General features: G+C 48.8%; 1 protein-coding gene across 1 annotated transcript in view; it reads left to right on the plus strand.

Moving 5' to 3' along the window:
- Positions 1-377: 377 nt before the first annotated feature.
- Positions 378-13,568, plus strand: part of Mertk (MER proto-oncogene, tyrosine kinase) — a 99,941-nt gene continuing 86,750 nt past the window's right edge. The window contains exon 1 of the mRNA XM_026380056.2: positions 378-542. Within this exon, the coding sequence (XP_026235841.2) occupies positions 482-542 (61 nt within the window). The 5' untranslated portion in view covers positions 378-481. The remainder of the gene's footprint in view (positions 543-13,568) is intronic.

Below are 13,568 nucleotides of genomic sequence, written 5' to 3' on the forward strand. Positions count from 1 at the left end.
TCTGGATCTCCCTCCCTCCTCAGCCCCTCCCTCCGCCCTCCGCTGGCGCTCCGCCCTGCGGGTGGCCCGCCCCTGCTCCAGCCCGCTCCCTTTCCTTCCCCTTCCCGCCCCTCCCCCAGGCCCCGAGCTCCGCAACCTGCCTGGGTGAAGCCCGGATCGGCCCCCGCCGGCACCTCCCCTCTGCCCGCACCCGTCGCTAGGGGCTCGGCCCCGGACCCGCCCCTCCCCGCCCCGTCTCCAGCTTGCTCCTTCCCTTTCCCAGCCAGCGCGGCCCCCTTCCCGCCCCTTTTCCACCCCAACCTGCTCCGGTCCGCCCCTTCCAGCCTCCGGCGCCTTAGGTCGGCGGCTCAAATCTGCCACTCCGGCGCCTGCTGCCCGGGCCGCCGGGACGGGGGCGCTTCGCTGGCGCGCCTGGCTGGCGACTGAACAAGTTCGGAGCGTCCCTCCTCCCGGAGAGAACTTCCAGATCCGCGGCCCCAGGATGGGGCTGGCCCCGCTGCGGCTGCTGCTGGGGCTCTTGCTCCCGGCGCTCTGGAGTGGAGGTGAGAGCTCGGGACCGCGGGCCCGGCGGGCGCTCGAGTTGGCAGCGCGTCCACCGCGGCGCTCGGGCTGCCCGACGAGTTTGCAAACATCCTGCAGCCCCACCGGGCCCGAAGTGGGGAGCGGTCGAGGCCACTCACTCGCTGACCGCACGCAGTCCCTTAGAGAGCCTTCGGAGTGTCCCGAGGGCTTCCAGGCCAGGTCCGGGTGCTTGTCCTAGTAGAATCGGTGTGGGTACTGGGGGAGCGGGTGCAGAGCTCCCCTTCAGCGCAGAGGAGGGAATCGAGCTCGGCGGGGCGAGCTTCGAGTCCCCGAAGTTTTGTTTGTTTGTTTGTATTTAGTTGTAGGTGGACACAATACCTTTGTTTTATTTTTATGTGGTGCTGAGGGTCGAACCCAGTGCTCACACGTGCCACGCGAGCGCCCTACCACTGAGCCCCAGCCCCAGCCCAAGTCCCAAAGATTTTGGCGGAGAGGAGTGTAGGATGCAAGTCTGGTCTGGACCGAGCCAAGAACTTTCCCCTAGCCCGCGTTGCGCAGTTGGGCCCTGTTCTGGCGGGATTTGTGGAAGCTGCAGACCTGGTCTCCCGGGGGACCCGCGCCCAGCGAGCGAGCTGGCTGCCGGTGTTGGAGTCGCCGGACTGGGAGGTCGCGATCGGCCGAGCCTGGGCGTCAGGCCAGTGGTGTTCTGGCGACTTCCACTGGGCCCTTACCTGCCGCACTGGCTCGCTTTCGCACGCCCCCCTGTGATGGTGGGGGCCTGGGAAAGGGGGAGCATCCTTTTCACCCCTGTTGCGGCAGAAGAGGATCTATTGTGCTCGGGCGGCGTCCGGGTTCATCTCTTGTCGGTCCAGAGTGTCTCGGACGTTTCAGTAAAGCTTTTCGTTAGTAAGCGGAGCCAGGCCAGCCAGGTTCCAGTGGAGCCGACGGCTGGTTTGGAGGGTACGTGATTGACAGATTTCAAAGGATCGCTGATGCTCTTCCGAGGAAGCTAGAAGAAACTTACCAGGCTTTACCCAAAAGAAAAAGAAGTGGAAGGGGTGGAGGAGGACTAAACAAACACATCCTTCGGATTTTCCCTTCCCTAAAAGGTTTTATTTCCATTCAGCTTGCGGTTTTTGTCTCATTTAATCATGCATATGGTTGGCTAACCTTCACCTATTATTCTCAGAGATGCCTTTTAAGAATACCTGGAAAATTTCCATTTATAGTCGAGCAACTAAGTTTTTTCCTTTGAAGGTTCAGTTGCTTAAATGAAAATGTCATTCTTTCTTTTTTTAATACTAGGAATTGAACCCAGGGGTGCTTAACCACTGAGCCACATCCCCAGACATATATATATTCTTTTTTTTTAAAGGCAGGTTCTCCCTAAGTTGCTTAGGATCTTGCTAAGTTGCTGAGGCTGGCTTTGAACTCAAGATCCTCCTGCCTCAGCCTCCCAAGCCCCCTGGGTTACAGGCGTGTGCCACCTCGCCCAGGTTAAATGAAAAATTCAACAACACATTCTTCTTATGCACGTTCAATTACATAAGCTTTTCATAATACAAGGCAAGAGAGCAATTTGAAACAAACATCAAGAGCCAGAACCAGGCAAAGAACTGAGGCACTTCTGTTCTCCACCCCCTGCCCCCACCAAATCCTCAAAAATTCCTCTGCGTTTCTGCCACATCCATTTTCTCATAATCTGCTGCAAATCTGGTGTATTTTGCTTCTAACCATGACTGGCCGTAAACAGTCTTGGAGGTAGTGAATGTGGTAGACATTACGGAAAATGTAATAGAAACAGTAGTTTTTTGTGTGTAAGATATTTTAAAAATTGGATGTTCTTCTTTCCTAAATTTTTAAAAAGCTGTAATGAGGAATTTTAGTGGCCTATGATCAGTGTTAGGCAGGTAATCATAGTTCTTTTAAGATCCACCCAGCAGGAGAACAAAAAGGCTTTCCAATTTCTCTGATCGTTCGATTTTTTTTTTATCTTGAAGTTTACCTGTGAGATTTCTGAGTGATCCAGCTCATCTTGTGCAAAGCATGAAGACTGGGATTTATTTATTTATTTATTCTTTTTTGAGGTGCTAGAGATAGAACCCAGGTCCCCCAGTATGCCGGGCAACTGCTCTACCACTGAGCTCTACCCAGTTCCAGGATGGGACCCTCATGGGCTGGGTTAGAACAGAGGGAAGAGTGTCCTAGAACAAGATTAAGAATGGAAATTAGACTCTGTCTAGTTGTAAGACTTTCAGATTGCATATTGTGGGCCTGCATGATTTGCTGACTCAACAGGAAAAAAGCAAGGTGTGAATGTGTTCAGAGTCTACATTGTACAGGAATGGATGGATAATTAAAACTTAAGCATCACTTTAACCCAGAAACTTCCCCCCACATCTGCAAACACAGACATAAACACAACCCACAAGAACCTGAACAATGTAGACCTTAAAACTGCTCATCCCCTGGCATTGCCAATCCTGCCAACACTTCCTTTCTGCTTACTCTCTCTTGGGGGCGCCAGTGAGCAGCAAACCCGAGTACCAGGAGGCTTCAGGGGAGGGCCCCCGGAGAGGACGGAGGAGAAAGAATAAACTGGATAAAAGTGAAGAAATGGTGAAGACCTAGCCCGAGATGGAGCTGTGCGAACTCTTAGAGCAAATTAGACTTTAATAACTGTTTAGTTAATAATAATAATTCTCTCCCAAGTTGATATTCCAATATATTTGTAAACATTTTCCCAGGGATAACTTTTAGTTATCATGTTGCTTATGGGCTTCATCCCAATGGCCTCAAATGCCGCTCAAATGCTTTTTTGGAAGTAAGCAGACCTTTTCTTTCCTTCTTTTGCCGTGCTGGGGAGGGAACCCAGGGCCTTGCTCATGTTAGGCTAGTACTCTACCACTGAGCTACATCCCCAGCCTTGCAGGCCATATTTTCATGAATGGATGAATTTAAAAAATTTACTCTGACCCATTTTCTTAAAGTGCTGAGTGGAACATAGTTATTTTTTTAAATTGACAATAATTATGTTTGTAAATCTTATTATTTATTTTTATTTTTTTGTGGTGCTGGTGATTGAACCCAGGGCCTTGTGCATAGGAGGCAAGCACTCTACCAACTGAGCTACATCCCCAGCCCTGTAAATCTTATTTTTTGAAATAATTTCTAGATAATCCCTGGAGAAGGGCCAGTGAGTAACTTGTGTCATCTGTCGCAGGAACTAGTAGTCAGTACCTGTTGGTGATGAAGAGGTTGGCTCTGAATGCCAGTGAATTGGGAACAGGCTGCCTGGTAGCAAAGCTGAGCTGGGACCTTGGCCACACATCTGTCCCAACCAGTGCTCACATCATAGCCAGAATGGGATCTTTGAAAATGAATCTGCTGGTTTAAACATCCCCAATAGCTTCCCTTTCCTTCCCCCAGGCAAAGACTTTGACTCATTTCTAGTCATTTCCCCCTGTTCCTGCTGCTGGGCCACCTGGGAGGGTGCATGCCTTTGCCTGGTACTTGGACAGCGTTGGCAGCGCTGTCCCTCTAGCGGGAATCCTCCCCCAGGGCTCAGTGTGCAGGCTCCTTCTGGACCTTTGAATTTCAGCTAAGAGTTCACCTGAGAGCGTTCCCACTGTCCATCACAGTTACTAACCCTTCTCCAACTAGATTTAACTTGCTGGTGACAGTAATCTGTACCTGATTTGTTGCTACTTGCTCTTTTCTTGATTGGCTTTTCCCCCACTGTCCCCCACTACGAGATCAGCTCTGAGGGCAGGGTCATCCACCCGGCATCCACCCTTCCCTCCCAGCACAGTGCAGGCCAACAGGGGCTGGGGGGACACAGGAGTGGGGACACCGGAGTCTCGTTAGGTGCTTCTTCCTGGTCTCTCCCTACCGACTTTTCCAGAAACAAAATCACTGAATCGCTTGCCCGAAAGCTTTTAGCTTGATTCACAGGAAATTCTTATTTTACCTACACCTCCCCACCCGGCATCGAAGTGATTGCATTATGGGAGAAGTTAGGTAATGAAGAGAATGTAGATCTTCAGACTACAGAAAGCCCCAAAGTATTTTGTATTCTAACCATTCCACCTAGGAAAGTAAGTCAAAAACTGGTGTGTGTGTGTGTGTGTGTGTGTGTGTAAAGCAGTTTTTACAGCTCCTTGGCCAGGGGCACTTTGCCTTGAGTGCCTTGATTCTGACCCATGATCACTGGTTTAATCTTAATCCACAGCACATGGCTATGGGTTGGTATGCCTCTCTGCAGAGGAGTTTAATTATTATAAACACTGAAAAAGAGCCTTCCCATATGTGCTTCTCGGAACTGGAATCAAAACACTGAGAGGCCTGACCTCTGTGGGCCCTGGGGAACCAGCTGACCCTTAGGACCTCCAGTTTATTTCTGGTGCAATGGGATCCATTTCATGCTGTCAAGAAGGATGAATTGAGCTAAGGATATATAGTAAGTGCTCAAAAAATATTAGCCATAATTTCCCTCTCCATTTCTGAACTCAAATTAGAGGTAATCGCTTTTCCTAGACAAAAGGTGTTCGGCAGAAGGCTTTTTGTTTTGTTTTGTTTTGTATCAGGGATTGAACCCAGGAGCGCTTAGCATCCCCAGCCCTTTATGTTTTTTTATTATTTATTAATTTCATACCAGGGATTGAACTCAGGGGCACTTAACCACTGAGCCACATCCCCAGCCCTGTTTTTATATTTTATTTAGAGACAGGGTCTCACCAAGTTGCTTAGCAGCCTTGTTTTTGCTGAGGCTGGCTTTGAACTTGAGATCCTCCTGTCTCAGCTTCTAGAGCCGCTGGGATTACAGGCGTGCGTCACTGTGCCCAGCCATGTTTTTTTATTTTGAGACAGGATCTCACTGAATTGCCAAGGACCTCCTTAAATCGCTGAGGCTGTCCTCGAACTTGCAATCCTCCTGCCTCAGCTTCCAGAGCGACAGGGATTACAGGAGTGTGCCACCATGCCCTGCTTAAGGGTTCTTTTCTCACTGAAATGTATCCTAAATTAAATCTTGAACTCTGAAGGCACAACTGGGGGCCACCCTCTGCTGTCCACAGTGCTTTGATGAAGGGTTTCTGGGGTGCCCACCCCCTACTGCTGATGCTGTTGCTGTGGCTCTTTAGGAATCTGTTTCCTGGTAATTCTGCCAGCAAAGCCCACCCAGGACTGGACAGTTCTCCAATGCCACTGGCTCTCCCCACCCCCCACATCTTCCCCTTGACCTGGTGCAGGAATAGCTTCCTGTCACGTGCCTCTCAGGAAGGTATAAAAATGAGGTCCAATTCCTGCCCGGCTTTTCCCACACAGCCCCACTCTGGAGGGGGTGTGGTGGTTCTGTTTTTGTTTTCTGGGGGCCTTTTGAGCCTGGGCATTCCACATCCTTCCTCTCCTTTCAACGAGCTCCAACTCGGCCGCAGAGGGAGAGAATGAGCCCTGATTGTCAGGGGGCACCCTGGGCGTGTGTGAGTTGTGTGCAGGGTGGGCTCGCAGGAAGTGCACGGGGCGGGGAGCCCCAAAACACGCCTGTTCCCTGAACTTCCTGCCTGGAGCTGGCCACGTATCAGGGACACCAGGGGACTCCTCTCTTCTCATTGGGCTTTCCTGGCCCTTGCCTGAGGGTGACCTGTTCCTGCTCCATACTCCTTCCTTGTCACCAGCCTCCAGCTAAGATGCTGAAAGTGCAGTCTGGCAGGGGTGGGGAATTCCTTCAGGGATGGGGGCCCCTTAGGGAGAGCAGGAGTCCTGGGGGGACCCTCCAGCCCAGCACTTTCTCCCTCCTGGGCTTTAGTGCTCTCTATCTGAACTGCGGCTCTTGTACTGAGCGGAAGGTTGTTAACCGCAGCCCCCAGGAGCACCCGGGGCAGGTGGCGGCTCCGGGTCCTGGGGTGTGCACCCCTTACACTCTGGCTGGGCTTGTGGGGCAGCAGGATCCAGAGGATATGGCCTGAGTGGAGGGAGCCCCGAGCTGCCCTGCCCTGGCTGCCCTTGCAGGCTGCCGTGTTTTAAAGTGATAAAAGAAGGAGGGTGATTTATTAGCATTTCGTTGAGAAGCCTGTGCTGAAGTCCCCTTCATCCTTCCTCTTCATCTCTCTCTGCCTTCAGAGCTTTTTTTTTTTTTTTTTTGCTTAAGGAAAACATGGATCTTTCCTGAGTCTCTAGGGTGGCAGGATGGGGAAGAGGCAAAGGGACAGAGGAAGGGGATCCGAGAGATATAGGCTTCATGTTTGGACCAAACTCATGCTGAGAAGTTTTATACCCAAAGCTGAGGCTATTGGGCAGATGAATGCACCAGAGAAGATCCATCTTCTTGTGTGAATTAGGGTGGCCCTCCAGGTCACACCTGTACATTCTCTTTGTACTTGGGGTCTGCTACATGTTTCTCACCTTCCCATATCTTCTAGATATTTCTCACTTGCATCTGCCGAGTGGAGCCATGGTCCTGGGCGAGCTCTGATCAGCCAGGGTTAGTGTCCTGCTGGCCCTGCCCAGGAGAGGCCCGTCCTCCTCCGTCCTGGGTCTCAGGCTGGCACTTAACCAGGCAAACACACTCTTTTCTGCGTGAACTGCTTTTTCTTGGGGACTCTGGTTGCCTCAGCCTTCAGGGGCCGCCAACATCTTAGAACAGCCTCCGCTGTGGTCTGGCCTCTCATGAGTTGCACAAAGGAAAGCCTTGTTTGTTTTGGAGCAGGGGCTCTTCAGCTATTTTAAGCCTTGGGGGCTTCTCCTTGAAGCTCCTAATGGGAGCCCGGCTTCATTACCGTTTTGAAAACAATCATTTTCACAAGTAAGAACAGGCTGTCTTCCCAGAGAATATTAGGAGGGAGACCCCAACTTGCTGAAAGCTGCTTTCTGAGACTCCCACTGCTTCTAGAACCCTCCCGGAGGTGATGAATATTCATGACCTCCCCAGCGCTGTGTGCATCCACAGGCTGCCCTTCCGTGGCACAGTGAATGGCAGGCTGCCCCAGCGAAGGAAGTGAGGCCAGCCTCCAAGCCTTTTTGACAATTCTGGCACGTGATCTGGAGACCTGAAGATGAAAGCGGGGTTCTTTCAAAATTTGGGAGCAAAGAAAAAAAAAAGGAAAAAAAAGGAAGCTCATTCGATGTAGCATTTGTTTAAAATAAATAAATAACCACTGTGGGAGAAGGAAGAAGGAAGTTCTCCCTCCAGTTTAGATGTTACCCTGCACCCCTGGGGTGGTGCCTCAAATAGGAGAGCAGATGGATGATTCTGGGGCTCTTCTGGGCAAGGACTCCTCCTGAAGGGGAAAGGAGGGGACCCTTGTTCACAGAGAGGCTCCATACCCAGTGCCTGAGCCCTGTCCCTCGTTCTGGATGTGAACAGCCTTGGGCATCAGCCTAGAAAGGGGGCAGAGGCTGAGCAGAGTGTGTCTTAAGAAATGCATCGTGCCCCACCTGGGCTGTCCGTGCCCACAATGAAGTGTCTGCCAGCTCTGGCTGGATCAGTAGAATAGAGTAGAAATGCAGGGATCTTTTTGAGAATGGTGGACATCCTCAGGTTATGGCCCCTTCCTGTCCAGTCTGCTGGGAACCTGGACTCTGGGGTTCTGGGAGGCAGGGAGATGCACTAAGTCTTCCTGGAGGGGGTGGGGTGTGTCCCCCAGGGGCCGCAGCCATATAGGGAAAATGATGTCAGGTTTTTGTGGGGTTTTTTTGTACCAGGGATTGAGCTCAGGAGCACTTGACTACTGAACCACATCCCCAGCCCTTTATATGTTTCATTTTGAGACAGGAACCTGCTAAGTTGCTGAGGTTGGTTTGAACTTGCAATCCTCCTGCTTCAGCCTCCTGAGCTGCTGGGATTAAAGGCGTGCACCATCAGGCCTAGCTCATTTTTTAAAAGTCTGTTCATTCAATGTGATGATATAATTTTATATTTGAAAATTTAAGAATCTGTATTTTGTGATACACATTGTAGCATGTACACCTCCTAAGTTCTTTGGCAGGAGGATAAGCACACAGACAGCTATAACGGGGGTCTCAATAGGGGGTGTGCTCTGGACCCACCTGGGGAGCTCTTTCAAAACCCAGAGGCTGCCAGGTACAGTGGTGCACCCCTGTAATCCCAGCTACTGAGGAGGTTGAGGCAGGAGAATTGAAAGTTTGAGACCAGCCTCAGCCAATCAGCAAGATCCTTGACAATTTATCAAGACCCTCAAAATAAAAAATAAAAAGCTCAGTGGTAAAGTGCTTCTGGGTTAATGCCAAAAAAAAAAAAAATGGGGGCTGTACCAGAGGGTACACAGTTAACAGAATTCACATGTGTGATCATCACTCAGCAGAAGTCAGACATGAGCCACACAGTCGAAGTACTCCATGGCTCCCCGCCAGGCTTATCCCCTCAGCCCACCCAAAGACAACTGCTACCTGACATTGGGTGTTTTAGTTCCTGTGCATTTCTTTCTTTGGGGACAGGGTGGTACCAGGAATTGAACACAAGAGTGCTCTGCCACTGAGCCCCAACCCCCCACGCCCACCCCCCACCCCTTTTAAAATAACTTTATTTTTTTTTTAATGTGGTGCTGAGGGTTGAACTCAGTGCCTCACAAATACTAGGCAAGCGCTCTACCACTGAGCTACAGCTACAGCCCTCCCCAGCCCTTTTTATTTTTATTATTATTTTTTTTTTGAGACAGGGCTTTGCTACGTTGCCGAGTTGAACTTGCAATCCTCCTGCCTCAGCCTCCTGAGTTGCTGGGATTATAGGTATGCATGACCGTGCCCAGAGATTCCCCTGCATTTCTTTATCTTTTGGCCACACGTGGGTGTTGAGAACACTCTAGTATTGTCCTGTACTGTGTCACTTAGGGTATACATTTAGCTCCCTGTAACAGAATACCTCACTTTGGTTTCTTAACCAAGGAGTCTGAGGGCATCCAGGCCCCGCTGAGACAGTAGCTCCATGTTGGAGTCAGAGAACGGGCTCTTTATTCAGCTGTCTTTAGTGATGGTTTTAGAATTCGTTGTCTCAAGATGGCTGCTGTGTCTCCAGGCATTTTGTTTGCCTTCCAGGCAGAAGTAAGCCAGAAGGACAAAAGACTAACCATCTCCTACCAGCTGAGTCTGGTGATAGCTTTATGTGATGCTCCATGCTGCAGACTTCTGCTTACATTTCCCTGGTGACCCCCAAACAAGGAAGGGCAGCAAAGCAAGGTTTTAGTGGGTCAGATGGCTCCTATTTATAGGAAGAAAGGGAAAGGGGTATTGAGGATGCTTACAGGAGCTTGCAACATGCACGTTATAAAATTGCATGTACAAAGGGAGCGTTCTTCTTCAGTTTGCTTTTTTAATATATATATATATATATATATATTTTTTTTTTCTTTTTAAGTTGTTGATAGACCTTTATTTATTTATTTATATGTGGTGCTGAGAATTGAGCCTAAGTGCCTCACACATGCCAGGCAAGTGCACTAATTTGAGCCATGATCCCAGCCCCTCAGTTTGCTTTTTTTAATCCATGTTGAGTTCACTAGATTCATCTGGTTTGAAAAGGGTAGCCCTGGTTCATTATCTTCATAAGCAAAAATGTCACTGTACCATAGCTTTGTTCATCTTATCTCTAGGATTATCTATCCTGGGCTTTCCCCCAGGGTTTTTTTTCATAAGCCGTGTGGACATGAACGTTCTTCTCATCTTTTCTGCCCAGAGGTTCCATCTGTTGTAATAAAATATTGTAATAAAGTGTGGGGTTTGATGAGTTTTGTCAAATGCGTGTGGCAAAAGCATGACCTGAATCGAGGTGACCCTGCCTTCCTGAGGGTCGCCTTGTGGACAGACACGTCTTCAGGGGTGGGAATGCCGGGTTGCGGGTGGTGCAATTCCAGCTCCTGTTGCTAGTGCTGCTCCACATCTGGGATTTCTCCCAGAGAATGCTCTGGGCAGGTCGGGAGATGCTCGAGGGCAGGTCACAGCTGGTGTGTAGCTGTCCTTCTGCCCTGAAGCCCCCCTGTTCAGCTCTCAGGACCAGCTGAGCAGCTGGAGCCTGTGTGTGGACATCGGGCCAGGCCAGGGGGGGCTGGCCCTGGGACTCCCCTCCACTCCTTCCTAGCCACGCAGACCTGGGCAGGTCCCTTAGCACCTGTGAGCCACACAGTCCTCCCCTGTGAAGCAGGGACAGGATTTTCCCTTCACAGGATTAGAGATGACTGTGTAGGTGAGAGGGCTGATGGAGAGTGAGCGAGTGTGTGTGTGTGTATGAGTGTGTATGTGTGTGTGTGTGTGGGGGGGGATGCTGGGTCCTTTGTCTGTTTCTCAGTGGAAGAGAGGGACCATCCAGAGGTTCTTTGACGTATCAGTGTAGGTCCTGATAAACTCATCGTCAAGTTGGAAACATGGTCAGTTGGCAATGCACGTGACAACAGACCCAACACCTGGCTTGGCCCCAGCACCCCAGAGCAGCTTGTGGCTGATGGAGGCAGGGGTGCCGCTGCCCCACATCGTGATAGGAGGATCGTGCTGCACACCACCATCCTGGGAAGCATCGAAAGCCAGAATTGAATGTGTGTCACTTTCACCTCATCTAAAGCCACATGGTCCTAAGTCCAGAATCCGTGGTGGGGTGCCATCTCCTCTACTTCCCGGAAGAGTGTATGTGGAATGGGTGCTGCTTCTTCTGTAAGCATTGGGTATAATTCTCCAGTGAAACCATGTGGGCCTGAAGACTGGGTTTTGGAGTGCACTTTTTAAGTTATGAATTCCATTTCCTAATTCCACTGGAGTAGCCCTGGAGCTTAATAGTTACTTACTAGTTACCGGCTATTTGGCAGCTTACCTGTTCCGTGTTACTAGGTTGTGGTAGTTTGTGTTTGTGGAGGACTTAGTCCATCTCCCCTGACTTCAGGTTTGGGTGTAGAGTTATTCCTCATATTTGCTCATCACCCCTTTCTTCTTCTTCTTCTTCTTTTGTGATGCAGGGGTGGAACCCAGGGCCTGGGTTGTGCCAACGAGGCACTCTGCCACTGAGCCACACCCCAGCCCTCCCTCATCCTTTTGCAGCCCAAAGAGACTCTAGTGATGTCCCCCCTCCCCTCCTAATGCTGATCATTTGTGTCTTCTCTCTGTTTGCGCATCTTGCTAGAGATTTGTCAATTTTATCAATCCTTTAAAGCAATCAGCTCTTTGTTCCATTGCTATCCTTTTCAGTTTCCTTCCTTCCGTATTTCCTTCCTTCCGCCTGTTTCGGTTTGTTTTGCTGTTTCTGGGTCCCGAGCTCAGAGCACGGGCTGCAGACTTTTCCCTTTTCCTGTCGTATTCATTTGGTGCTATCACTTTCCCCCTTCACGCTGCTTTAGCTGCATCCACAAACTTCTGTATGCTGTGTTTTCATTCAGTTCAATGTATTTTTAAAAATTTCCCTTGAGAGTTCTTCTCTGATCCATTGATTATTTAGACATTTAGTTTAAAAATATTTGGGCAGTTTCTAGTTACCTTCTGTCATTGGTTTCTGATTATGTCCATTGTGGTCAGGGAACACAACGACATGATTTCCATCTGTCGAGATTTGCTTTATGGTCCAACAGACTGCTTGCCTTTGTTTGTGTCCCATTGTCCTCTGGAGAAAATATATGTTCTCTTGTTGGGTGGAATGTTCTGCAAAGGTAGATTATTTCCCTTAGCCATGTTGTTGAGTTCTTCTATGTCCTTGATTATTCTCCATCTCGTTGACCTATCACTGTTGAGAGGTGGTACCACCTATAACTATAATTATTGATCTATTTGCTTCTTTCAGCACTGTCAGTTTTTGATTCACATAATTTGCAGCTCTTTGCTTAGGTTCATAATTATTTAGGAGTTCTTTGTCTTCTTCACAGATTAACTCTCTCATCATTTTATCATGTACCTCTTTGCCTCTGATAGTTTTCTTTGCTTTGAAATCTACTTTACCTGATATTGATGTAATTATCCCATTTTTCTTTTGATTAATGATTACATGATACATCTTCTCTTTTTAATTTCAACTTGCCATTTTATGGAGTGAATTTCATATAAACAGCAAATAGAATGTTTATAAATCTACTCTGCCAATCTGTCTTTTTAATAGGTGTGTTCAGGCCATTTACATTTAGTATAATTACTGGTATGTGAGGTGTTGATATTTTGCCATCTGAAAGGAATGATAGAATCCCTTCCTCCTTTCGACTCCCTTTACCTCCCCCCACCCCCGGTTTGTGATGTGATTGTCTTCAGTATTATCACCTCATATAGAGAACCACATCTGTGTTGCAACGTTTCTTCAACCATCACATATAATTTAGAAAACGCAGAAGGAGTCTGAGTATTTATTTGTATTTTATCTTCCTGTGTTTTTCCTCCCTCCTGAGATTTCAACTTTCCTTCTTTTGCTGTTCGGTTTGTGTCTGGAGGACCTCCTCTGGCTGTTCATAGCAGATCTGCTGTAAGGTTTCTTTTTTCTTTTTTTTTTTAAAGAGAGAGAGAGAGAGGAGAGAGAGAGAGAATTTTTAATATTTATTTATTTTTTTTTAGTTCTCGGCGGACACAACATCTTTGTTGGTATGTGGTGCTGAGGATCGAACCCGGGCCACACGCATGCCAGGCGAGCGCGCTACCGCCTGAGCCACATTCCCAGCCCAGGGTTTCTTCATCTTGGAATACTTTTATCCCCCCTCGCTTTGCGGATAGAGTTTGAGTTGATGGTTCTTCATTTCAGCATTTGAGAACCACTGTGACTCCCTTTTCTCTCCTTCTGTATTTTTTTTTTAATATTTATTTTTTAGGTGTAGATGGACACAACACAGTGCCTTTATTTTTATGTGGTGCTAAGGATCAAACCCGGGACCCGCTCGTGCTAGGCCCGCTGAGCCACAATCCCAGCCCCTCTCCTTCTGTGGTTTCTAATGAGAAATTCATGGTCTTTCAATCGCTTCACCCCTGTAGCAAGGTGTTTTTTCTGCCTCAGTACTTTCAAAATGTTTTGTCTTTAGTTTTCAGAAGTTTGACTCTGATGTATCTTGGTGTGGATTTGGGGGGGCTTTATCCTATTTGAG

The sequence above is a fragment of the Urocitellus parryii genome, chromosome 12 (genome assembly GCF_045843805.1).
Source record: "Urocitellus parryii isolate mUroPar1 chromosome 12, mUroPar1.hap1, whole genome shotgun sequence".
Taxonomy (NCBI): Eukaryota; Metazoa; Chordata; class Mammalia; order Rodentia; family Sciuridae; genus Urocitellus; species Urocitellus parryii.